Here is a 12,915-nt window from a genome sequence, read left to right on the forward strand (position 1 = left end):
GGGAAAATAAATAGGCAGGACAACATTTTTCATCCTAGCCCCCCCCCCCCCCCCCCCCCCCATAAAAATCAAATGGTAGCTCCCTTACTCAGCTGCAAGGTTTTTCTATACTATTACATCATTTTTGAATCGTATCGGTGCACTATAATTGTCTAAGCGCTTAGAAAATTGCCGTCGAAAAATTCGGGATGATAATCGTAACTCGCAAAAATGATAATCATAATTTCGGTATTAATAAATAAGAAGATAATCGTAACTGGATAGTGTTTGATTGGTATTGACACGAAAAACGTCTATCTAATAGCATATGATGAAAATATGGTGATGAATTACTCACGAAAACGTTCCCACATCTTTTGACATTTCTTTTTGTGCATATATTATTAACAGTTCTAATGTAAACAGCTACATACTAGTATATATCATAAAATTGGAAGGGGGACCAGCTTCAATAAATTTGTAAATGGGGAAACACGAACTGTGTTAAAATACTGAAAGCTCCAGGAACTAGGACCGTCACAAAATATGGGAGAAACTTTTAAAAAATGTCATCATGATCTCTTCATGTTTAGAGTTAAAAAGAAATATTGTTTGGTATTCTATTTAAAAACGGACTTGAAAAAACAAATGTCACACCTTTTTGAATGTGTAAAAAGTTGTATAGCCCATAAATACTATAAAAATGCTTAGCTACTTCATGACCGTCACTGACATTTCGATATCTCAGAACATAACTATAAATTTTAACAACACCAATTTAGTTAGGCATTCTAATAATATGACATCCTTAAAACGTTTAATGATAATATAAGACGGTAGAGAAAAGTTGGAATGCTTTGTGTGTTATGGAGTTAAGCACATGGTGACATGGAGTTCATTGACAAACATGGATTTGTGTTCTTTAATAGTTTGGCCAAAAGCCCGAACATCAAGAAAAATCAAATTGATGTGGCCTTAAATTACCTTACAAGCTATATTTATTCAAAGAATGACTGCAACTTTAAGAAATCATAGCGCATATTCCGCCATATCAGAAACAAACTGATTCAAGAAATCGTAAATACTTGGTATATGAAAAATATTCTGCATACATATGCATGGAAGTTATAGTAGAGAAAAAATATTGAAGGTAACAAAGAACATTTTTGTACTTGCATAATTACCATATACTTAGTACTTTTCTATCAAATGAAAACAAATATTAGCCTTTCATAATTGTCATGCATTTTTCTGAAGCACAAAATATTTGTTTGATTATCTATTAAAGTCTTTGTAATTAAACCAGTTTCGACCGTGATGATCTACATATTATGCCTTCTGAGGACCAATACACATATATGTAATTAATATATATTTGTGTTTTTTTTTTCAGTCCTTCAAATGCTTCACAAGACTATACGTGCCATTTGGTTAAGGCCAATAAAAACAATAAACACAAGTAACAATAAACACAAGTAACAATAAACACAAGGAACAATAAACACCAGGAACAATAAACACAAGTAACAATAAACAATAGTAACAATAAACTGGTAACTATTCTAGATCCTTTACCATCCACCCTGTTTAAAGAGACGTCCTAAAATACATGGGTATTTAATCAAAATATTTGAATTTTACTTTTAAAATCATATAAAATATCAGTGTAAAACAGAACAAAAGTGAATTCACTTGAAAAATATGAACGGCTATTTTAACCGGGATGCATTTCACTCCAAAATTAAACTATATGTATTTCTATTGAAATATAAGGAAAAGGGCAAAATGAAAACTCATATCCACCAATCAAAGTATCAACTGTTAAATCCAATAATGCAGTTAAGTAACTGATGGAAAATTTTTGTTCATTTCTCGCAGAAATTTAGTATAAACGTTCAATTTATAGCACCCCCCCCCCCCCCATTTCCCTTTTACATAATTTGTGGACCCATCCCCGAATATAAACAACAGGGAACTCAAAACTGACAGCGATCTTATGATAAATGAGGTCTGTATAAGGCACGGGGGAAGGGGTGTTGTCACTTCTGGCGTGCTGCTGAAATTAAAAAAAAAATATCCCCTTTCATATATTGCCGAAGACCAAAAATCTGATCCATGTTATAACTTATATATTTATATAGGAAGTAACCCACAGCCACCCCCGTGGTATAGGAAATATTGAGATAGGGGAGGTTAACTTGCCCTTTTTATTGATTTAAAAGTCGATTGGATATATGCAATATTTGAGGCAAAATATATGGCATATTGAAATGTGGTATACGGGACTTTCATTTGAAAGGATTGCACTTTTGGGATATGGGATAATGGTAATACCCCCCTTCCCCACTTCCAAAAAAAACCCCTAAACGCGAAAACAACATTGAAACTTTGAATGAATTTAAATTCTCTATTTACCACAATAACTGACTCGACAGCTGCTTCATTTTCCATATCTTTAACAGGTACATGTATATATTAAAAGGTTATGCATATTGTTGTCAGTTATAAATCGAGATTTATATACATGTAAGTAAATTTGTCCTTAATATTAACCTGTAAGTTGCTTCATTATTTTTTATTTTGCGCGTTAATGTCATCGTTTAACTGGACATTGCCGTTTTAACACACAAAATACCATTGACAAGCTGGAAGACACATTTATTATTTTTCAGTTACTATTATCCCATAAAGAAATTACGATTATCAAACAAGAAAAAATTTTGCGAGTTACGATTATCATCCCGAATTTTTCGACGGCAGTTTTCTAAGCTCTTAGACAATTATAGTGCACCGTTACGATTCAAATATGATGTTATGGTATAGAAAAACCTTGCAGCTGAGTAACTCTTGACAACAACGGGCTACATTTGAGAAAAATGACTGAAAAGATTTTACCTATTTCTGCCGTCGCCATATTGGGATCGTCGTAATTCCAGTTACGATTATCAGTTTAACACCAGTGAATCTTGGAAGTATAAATATATATTATATCGATTTTCAGAGTGATTACTAAAACCTTATTGTCATAAGATTTCATTATACTATACATCTTTAAATACATAACAAAAGTTTTATAACAATGACTGTCAATGTCGTTTTATTTGAATAACAACTTTAACCAAACACATGAATATAGTGATAATAGGCATGTTTCAGATATAATCGATTGGATGCTGCTTTGTAAGAGGGTTGGGCTTTATTGTCTATCACACCTGCTGCTGCATACGTTGAACATCCACTTTTAGCTTTAGAGTTAAATGTGTCGAATGCATGACGAGCATCTACAAATCGATGTACCACGTGATCTTTTGGTCTATGTACATGGACAGCATCGTTATCATGAACGCTGTTAATAATGGACTTGGCTTCAGTCGAACTGGCGTGCGAGTGCGTCTTCTCAATGCTTGCAACGACAATGTTCCTACCATTGCTTCTAAATTTGAGATATCCACCACACTCTCTTTGATAGTGCTTGTCATCTCCTGAAACATCATCATACGCAATAACCATCCAGTCGCGCCAATGATATTTTGTCGCAAGCGAGTGGTACATATTATTAGCCCAATCGTGATTGTTCATATGAGATTCTGGATGGTCCGTAGAATATCTGTCAATATCTTTACCTGACTGTTCATGATATTTAGAAACTATAGTGGCGTCCGCGTGTAACATTTTACCTCGAACTGAATCTAATCTTCTTTTCCATTCCGTTGTATGGGAGTGAACGCTTGCTGCAGTTTTTGTATCTAACTGTAAGTAAGCCAAATCCATTTCTACTGCCCGTAACAGTAGTCTAAGTAGACCTTCCATGAATCGTGCACACTGCTTTCTATTGTAATCTGTAAATTTCATTGAGGCCGGTAAAAGTTCATCCCCAAACACAGTATTGGTACCCATGATCCCATTATAAAGTGTCAGTGCACTATCACCGAACTTAGACCTATAATTTTTAAAAACATGCATTTCACTTGCGATAGTTCTACTGGTCGTTGCTTTATACATATTTGTATACCTCTGATAAGCATTATTTATAGTTTGCTCAACACTTGAAAACTGCAGCCTGACTGTATTCCACTGTATAAGTTTAGATACATCATGAAACTTTCCATTGATTTGATCAAACCGAGTATCCATATCTTTATGAAGTTGCTGAATAGCCAAAAATTCCTTAGTTGGTCCCTTTGGAATAAAACCAACTACAAAAGAAACAAAAGGACCTAATACCCCTAAAAAAGGTGCAATTTTTTTGGCCATGTCAGCTAGTTTCTTTGGCATGTCCAAATTATCATCAGCTAAGGCGGCTGCTAGTCCTTTTCCTACATTGATACCATTTGTTATATGAGTACCAGTTGTAGTCCTTTTATGCTTGACATCTTCAGTTTTTAAACCCGTTACACACAAGAGAACCAACAACAAAAGTTTCATCTACAAAAGAAAACCTGTTTTATTATATACAGTATGACAGTGACCTTCTACTTCGTCCACTCAAGAATATGTTTGAATTTTTTTCTCCTTGGCAGAAAGGCGTAAAGATAATACATTACATGATTAATTTTACTCTTTATTTAGGGAGCAACCATTTAACTTCTAGGAGGGTATGGTTTTAGTCTGAGTCAGAATTTTTTTTCGCGCAAAACTTAACATTTTAAGGTATGGGGAAAATCTGGATTCAGAATATTTTTTTTTGTCATCTGCTTGACCACAATATTTTTTTTTATCGAATTGGGGATTATAATATTTTTGTATTTTTTATAGATGTTGTAACCCGCATGATTCAGTGCTTATCAGTGATCGACTCGCCCGCTAGCGTTAATGTAGCCACCGAAGAGCAGCGAAATATTATCAATTGTTCGAGTTTCATGTATTGCAAAGTAAGAAGGGAAGAAGGGAAGAAGGGAAGATACTTTTATTTACTAGATTCAAAGATCAAAAGCAAATTTATATTTTTGGCATTTGCTTTAAAATATTTTAGAAAACGAATATCACTTTTCATTTGAATGTAATGATCCTAATTTTAATAAATTACGAAAACCATCTCACTGTTCAAAGTTCCAAGGCATATCATCAAAAATAAAAAAAAAAAGAAAGTTATTAATTTGATATTATATTGCATAAAAAAGTCTACATGTTCTGAGTTTTTTTTTCCAAATTACATGTTTTATTCTGTCATCGTTAAAAGATAAATACCACAACTGATTATACTTAAGTTTTAATCTGTTCAAAAAAATTCTTTTCAAACTGGAGTCCATATTAAAATTTGTAATAAATCTAATGTCTAGATATTTTGCTAATGATCTCGTAGAATTATATCAACATTTCTCACTTCTTGTATGGTTCGATAAGGATTTGGATACATGGATGGCTTTAGATAATAATTTGTCCTCTGTATTTGTTAAACGTGATAAGTATGAAAACTATAACTTCAATGAATAATGGGTATCTCCCTAGCTCACCTATCACTGCCATAATTATGTGTGCTTCCTTTTACTTTTCCCAGTCCCAGTGAAAATTTACAGATTTTGGAATAATCTGATTCAGTTTTCAGTTCTTTGCATAATTTTTCAAATTAACAATCTCCTTTGTCAGTTAAATTATTGAATCTAAAGCGTCCTAAATTTCACTTCCATAAGTTGGACTTGGTTTCACTGTGTGGTCAAATATATTTAGTACAAATTTTACTTTAGGTTTATGACCTTTCATTATTTCATAAATTTTGAAAAGGGCGTTTCTCTTTTCCATCATCGAACAATTCTGCGTTCTAGATTTTTCTGTATAATTTGAACAGTGATAAATAAAATGTACTAACAATTGGAGTTAAGTACGTGTGTAAGTTATCATATATCTTAACCTTTTAGGTTGTCTTGTATTATCTAAATGTTTTGGGCTTTTCTTTTTGGGACGGTTTAGTTAAAGGGAGATGTAAGCTGCATCTATTAAGATGGAATTTAAATAAAAAACCAAAATATGAATATTATCATAAATATTACCATTATTAAAGTACTTTTATTTTGTTATGTATCTTATTTGATGATAAGGCAGTCTGAAATACTTGAGGTGAAGATTCATTCTATATATAAATTGGTGGGGATTTGTGTCTTATCATGTACTGGAATCCTAATGTTACAATCTATCTTTTACATTACTGAAATTTGGCAGCGATCCGATAGCGCTCCCAAAAATGTATGCTCTATAAAAAATAAGATATTTTGCATTAAATTCTCAGTGGATATAAAATATATAGTCAACAACACTGCTACCTTTTATTATGTGCAGTCGCCTAAGATACGACCGTTTAATATTCTCAATCCAGATTGAAAACAAATCTCATTTAAACTTTTACCACGTGTTGAAAAAAACCTGGTATATTATCAAGTGACTCATCATTGTTTTTAAAGTCTAAGATCTGGGTTTCATTTCTAGCAGTTAGAACCCCTGCTAATAAAATTTGTCAGGTATCTGAGTATTTGGAAATATCTTACTCTATAAGGTAAAACATATCTTCTTGTAGGGATTTTGTAACTGCAGAATTTTCCGGAGGATTAAAGATGTAACAAACTAACTTGACTCAAGCTAGCGAACAATTAGCCAGCGAACAATTAGGAGGTATAACTAAAAAACACAATTTCACATAAGACAATCATTGACACGTTTTTTTTCGAGCTAGCGAAAAATTACAGAGACCTAGCGGATAATTATGAGAATATTTAAAATATTAAACAAAAACGAATAAAACAAAATAAAACAAATGGGATACCATATTTTATGTATAAAGATTTTGATCAATTCATAAAGATTGTGACAGGCAACGACTGTAAAGGTAACGTAGAGGAGACATTATCGCATCTAATAAGAAAAACTCCATGTTTAAAAATCTGAAGCAAGGTTTAAAAAACTGAAATTGAAAAAAACGTCACAATCTTTATAAATGGGTTCAAAATGAACTTAAATTGGTTTACCATCCTAATTTCATTTTGTCAATTTCACAATTTCAGTTTTTTAACCGTAACTTCAGATTTTCGAACATAAACAACTCTGGAGATTTTCTTAAACAATACGCCAATGTCTCCCCTATACCACCTATACAGTCGTTGCCCGTCACAATCTCTATAAATGGGTCCAAAATTAACTTAAATTGGCCTACCCCCTAAATATCATTTTGGAAATTTCACAATTTCGGATTTTTAAACCGTAACTTCAGATTTTCGAACATAAACCACTCTGAAGATTTTCCTAAACGATGCGACAATGTCTCCTCTACAACATCTATATAGTCGTTGCCCGTCACAATCTCTTTAAATTGGTCCAAAATTAACTTAAAATTGCCTACCCCCTTAATCTCATTTTGTCAATTTCACAATTTCGGTTTTTTTAACCGTAATTCAGATTTTCGTACATAAACCATTCTGGTGGTTTTCCTAAACGATGCGCCAATGTCTCCTCTACAACACCTATATAGTCCTTGACCGTCACAATCTCTTTAAATTGGTCCAAAATAAACTTAAATTGGCCTACCCCCCTAATTTCATTTTGTCAATTTCACAATTTCGGATTTTTTAACCGTAATTCAGATTTTCGAACATAAACCACTCTGGTGGTTTTCCTAAACGATGCGCCAATGTCTCCTCTACAACACCTATATAGTCATTGACCGTCACAATCTCTTTAAATTGGTCCAAAATGAACTTAAATTGGCCTACCCCACTAATTTCATTTTGTCAATTTCATTATTTTAGTTTTTTTTACCGCAACTTCAGATTTTCGAACATAAACCACTCTGATGGTTTTTCTAATCGATGCGCCAATGTCTCCTCTACAACATCTTTATAGTCGTTGCCCGTCATAATCTCTTTAAATTGGTCCAAAATAAATTGAAGTTGGCCTAAGTTATTTCATTTTGTCAATTTCACAATTTCAGTTTTTTTACCGTAACTTCAGATTTTCGAACATAAACCAGTCTGGAGATTTTCCTTAACGATGCGCCAATGTCTCTTGTACAACACATATATAGTCGTTGCCCGTCACAATCTCTATAAATAGGTCCAAAATTAACTTAAATTGGCCTTCCCTCTTAATATCATTTTGGCAATTTCACAATTTCGGTTTTTTAACCGTAACTTCAGATTTTCGAACATAAACCACTCTGAAGATTTTCCTAAACGATGCGCCAATGTCTCCTATACAACATCTTTATAGTCGTTGCCTGTCACAATCTCTTTAAATTGGTCCAAAGTAAACTTAAATTGGCCTACATAATTTCATTTTGTCAATTTCACAATTTCAGTTTTTTTACCGTAAATTCAGATTTTCGAACATAAACCACTCTGGTGGTTTTCCTAAACGATGCGCCAATGTCTCCTCTACAACATCTTTATAGTCGTTGCCCGTCACAATCTCTTTAAGTTGGTCCAAAATAAACTTAAATTGGCCTACATAATTTCATTTTGTCAATTTCACAATTTCAGTTTTTTTACCGTAAATTCAGATTTTCGAACATAAACCAGTCTGGAGATTTTCCTTAACGATGCGCCAATGTCTCCTGTACAACACCTATATAGTCGTTGCCCGTCACAATCTCTATAAATAGGTCCAAAATTAACTTAAATTGTTCTACCCCCTTATACTCATTTTGTCAATTTCACAATTTCAGTTTCTTAACCGTAACTTCAGATTTTCAAACATAACCCACACTGGAGATTTTCCTAAACGTTGCGCCAATGTCTCCTCTACAACACATATATAGTCGTTGCCCGTCACAATCTCTATAAATGGGTCCAAAATTAACTTAAATTGGTCTACCCCCCTAATCTCATTTTGTCATTTTGTCAATTTCCGTTTTTTTAACCGTAACTTCAGATTTTCGAACATAAACCACTCTGGAGATATACCTAAACGAATCGCCAATATCTCCTCTTCAACACCCATAGTCGTTCCCTGTCACAATCTCTATAAATGGGTCCAAAATTAACTTAAATTGGCCTACCCCCCCCCCCCCCCCCCCTAATCTCATTTTGTCAATTTCAGTTTTTTAATTGTAGACTCGGGGGTCAAAAGTCGGTAATATGAAAAAGGTCTATTGTTCGTTAGGTCTCTGTCACTGTTCGCTAGCTCGAAAAAAGCGTGATTGTCTTATGTGAAATTGTGGTTTTTAGTTATACCTCCTAATTGTTCGCTAGCTTGAGTCAAGTAACAAACTATACCATCTTTCACTCCAAAAACGTTTCTGCACAATTGCAGCCATATGTTATCATTTATATTATATGTTCTAAACGTTTCAAGTTACACCTGGTAGTAAATCTGGTTTAGAGATTCCTCATGAACGATTATAATGTCTAGTAAGGTGAACTGGTGTAAAACCATCTATTGAAAGTAATTCTTCTAGAGAGTAATGAGTTTCGAGTGAACAAATAATATCTTTACTACATATTTCATTTACAAATCGGGTCACTTTATTTTTCAAACCCCCTTTTATGACCATTTATATTCCAACAACCAATGTGTTATCGATATTAACCCATTTCAAGCAATAATAAACAAAATAGAACATAAGCCTGTGAAATATATAACTTGTATTCTACTTGTACATGTTTGTTTTGTTTATGTTTTTTTAAATACAATTGCATTTCAATATTACAAGAAATATAAGACAACGCACCAATCCCTGGTATGCATGGTCTAAATTCATAACATTATGTTTATAATATATCATTTCGTCCCAAGGGTAATCGTCCCATACTGAGTATTACTGTTTGCTTATAAACTTGACTACAATTATTATTGGAACAATACAATTTTCACTTAAGCACATAAAAAGAATTCGAAGAGAGATCCTAGAAGGTTTTTTCTTGTGACTGTATTTAAACCAATTTCATTTTGTTTAAAGATTTTGAAAATTTCAAACAGTTAAATTCAATAAGTGATCTTCAAGGCTTGTAGCAACAATTTATTCAGCAATTTTTGCACGAATTAAACAACGATTTTTTTTCGGGCAAAGTTTGAGAAATAAAAGTGTTATCTAAGCTGGCCAGAATGTTTTGCCTTATCAATAATTTTAAACTGTTTATTTACATTCAGGCTACAAATATTACCATGCTATTTCAGATTTACTTAAATATGTTTGTACTACTCATTCTGCTGTCGTTGGTCTTCCAAATTCAAAAATGTGCAAAAACACACAATAGTATGTGCCCAGTGGAGTTTTGGCCGTTTTTTACGGTACCCCAAAACTGGTCATATTCAATATACCCTGAATATAAAATACAACGGTGAATTCGTCTTTATTACATGAACAGGTAAATCACTGACAGGTTCATTAGGTTCATTAGATGTACAAAAATGTACATTTGAAGCTAAATTAATGCTGCCAAATCAGACTTTAAATAGCTCGAACGCTATAAATATATTTTATCGACTTTGTGTACTTGCAAGTGCAGTCTAACACTAATAAGGCTTAATAATAATTAAAAAGAATACAAAATATTACAATTTGAATAAATAATTTCAAAATACAAATATCGCAAATTTAATTACTTATCGAAAGCTGTATTATATAAATTGGTATCCGTCTGTCCCAAGAAATCGAGCCAAACCGGATTTCCGAAATAAAACTAATAAATAAATGTTCGCACCGAAATCATAACGTACAACCTAAATGATTTAAAGTTGACTACGTTTAGATTTACTTTAAATTGGTCTTATTGTATTTCATAACAAGCAATACTGACAAAAAATGGCAATTTTGATCCCCGGGAGTCGTTCAAAATATTCTTACATTTCAAGTTTAAAAATCTGTGAAATTAGAAATGAGCTTGATCAATTTCTATTTTTGGCCGTTTTCATTATTACATGTAGTAAGTTCCTTTTTTTTTATACTATAATTCATAAATTTGAATACTAGTGATAAAAAAGATATTAATTTTAAGTTTTGATGAATTCTTTTTTTGTTCTTCCGAAAATCACAACTTTAATCAACTGCATCAATGTATCATTCCCTACATTTTCAATTGCAAAAAGTCTGTGTTGCAGAATTGAAGCTATGCACTCAAATGCTCTGACTATATCTGTATCTATTTCTGGTGTTTTTTTTCTTCGGTTATTCACTTCGCTCCAGTACTAAATATAAAGTAATTTCAGTTCTAATTTGTATTGATAAACCTTCATATATATCAAATCGATTAAATCTATTCCAGCTTTCAAATTAATAAATTCTCATAGTTTATGAAGAATTTTTCTTATATTTTCATTAAAATTGAGGGTTGACTTCCGGTACGTTGCTGAGGAAGCTGCACGCAAAATTTGCTCCCGTACAAAATTGATACAAAATCGATTATAAACAATCGAACAACTAAAATATATGATTTAAAACGATAAGAAGATTCCGTTTGATATTAACTCTTATCTTAGTGTGATTCATTTGACTCTATATTCTTTAAAACAGTTTTCTACATAATACTTAGGCAAAACGCGAAAGAATGTATTTATAGCCATAACGTCACTATACGTTGGAACAATTGAGAACAATCGGATAACCAAAGCAACGTCAAAAATGGCCGTAAATACTCAACAAGCTGACGATGAACTGACGGGAAACCTCTTATATGACAAAGATTCTAGAGCCATTCTTATGGAAATTCTAAGGTCGTTACGAGTCCTAACGGATAGGGTCGAGAAAATAGAGAAAGAAGTACAGAAAATCGATTATATTTGTCCAACTTGTCTACAAGAGTACAGACAAATGAAGGAACAGTCATCGAAATTCAAGAACGCGATAGGCAAGTTAAAGAAAGTGTAGAAAAATGGGACATATCGTAGATACTCTGTATGGTTGATAAATATTCAACAAATATAGGAGAGATATCTAAGATAAAAGACAAGATGGAGGCGATAGAGAAAGAAAGAGGAACACGCTCAAACATCGACATAAAAGAATTACAAGCCGAAGTGCTGGATCTCAAATGCAGAAGCATGAGTGACAATCTAATATTCTCCGAGCTAGCGTTTCAACGAGAAGAGATATGTCAATCGAAAATACAGAACTTTATAACAAACGAACTATAAATACCGTATAAAGTTAATCTTGGTAACGTCCATCGTTTTGGGAAACCCGGACTAAATGGAGCCCGTCCGATTGTAGCGAAATTTATCCACAGAGATGAGCTTGAAGATGTACTAAACAATACATTCAAGTTGAAAGGGAAACGATTTGGGATAAGCGAACAGTTCCCGATTGAAATTGAAAGAAAACGGAAAGAACTCTACCCAATAATGAAGAAGGCCAAGAGTGAGGTTAAGAAAGTAAAACTGGTAAGAGATAAATTATATATCAATGGAAAACCATACGTATCATCCGACACAAAACTAAACGGCACTGAATATAGGGATGTTCTACTACGTGAAGCTCAACAAAATTCTTCTAGAAACAAAACTGTAAATGGGCGCCCTTTCAAAAGGTCCCGTCAGGAATCTGGAAACAATGACGCCATTAATGAAAAACCATAACCACGCGGATGTAAGACGGGTCGAGAGAGTCCTTGAAAAATCAGAATGATCAGTTAAATTATTTAAAACTTACTTGTATTAATTGTTGTGGAATTAAATTAAAACTCAAATATCTTGAATTTACTGAACTGCTTTATAAAACGGATATTGTTGGCAGTGAAGAAACAAAACTAGTAGATATCGATGATATAACATTACAGGGCTATGAATTAATTTTCAAAAAACAGAAATAAAATCGGCAAAAGAAGATCAGGTGGTTTAGCTGTAGCGTACAAAAATCATCTCAAAGATAATATTGAATATATCAAAACTGAAAGTGAATTTGTCTTGTGGTGTAAAATATCGAAAGTAATTAATCGATCAGATGACATACTTTTGGGAATTATTTACATCCCCCTTGAATATACCTCATATTCGTCCATCGATGCAATAAACGAAATT

At 32.9% G+C, this 12,915-nt stretch overlaps 1 protein-coding gene across 1 annotated transcript; it reads right to left on the reverse strand.

The window, feature by feature from the left end:
* Window positions 1-3,059: 3,059 nt before the first annotated feature.
* On the reverse strand, window positions 3,060-4,404 carry LOC127708311 (uncharacterized). The gene has a single exon (XM_052213161.1). The coding sequence runs from the start codon at window positions 4,402-4,404 to the stop codon at window positions 3,094-3,096; it is 1,311 nt and encodes a 436-aa protein (XP_052069121.1). The 3' UTR covers window positions 3,060-3,093.
* Between the last annotated feature and the right edge of the window lie 8,511 nt (window positions 4,405-12,915).

The sequence above is a fragment of the Mytilus californianus genome, unplaced genomic scaffold (genome assembly GCF_021869535.1).
Source record: "Mytilus californianus isolate M0D057914Y unplaced genomic scaffold, xbMytCali1.0.p SCAF_7, whole genome shotgun sequence".
Lineage (NCBI taxonomy): Eukaryota > Metazoa > Mollusca > Bivalvia > Mytilida > Mytilidae > Mytilus > Mytilus californianus.

What these genes read in the sequence shown, in the direction of transcription:
- LOC127708311 (XM_052213161.1), bottom strand. Translation starts at nt 4,404, where the DNA reads ATGAAACTTTTGTTGTTGGTTCTCTTGTGTGTAACGGGTTTAAAAACT.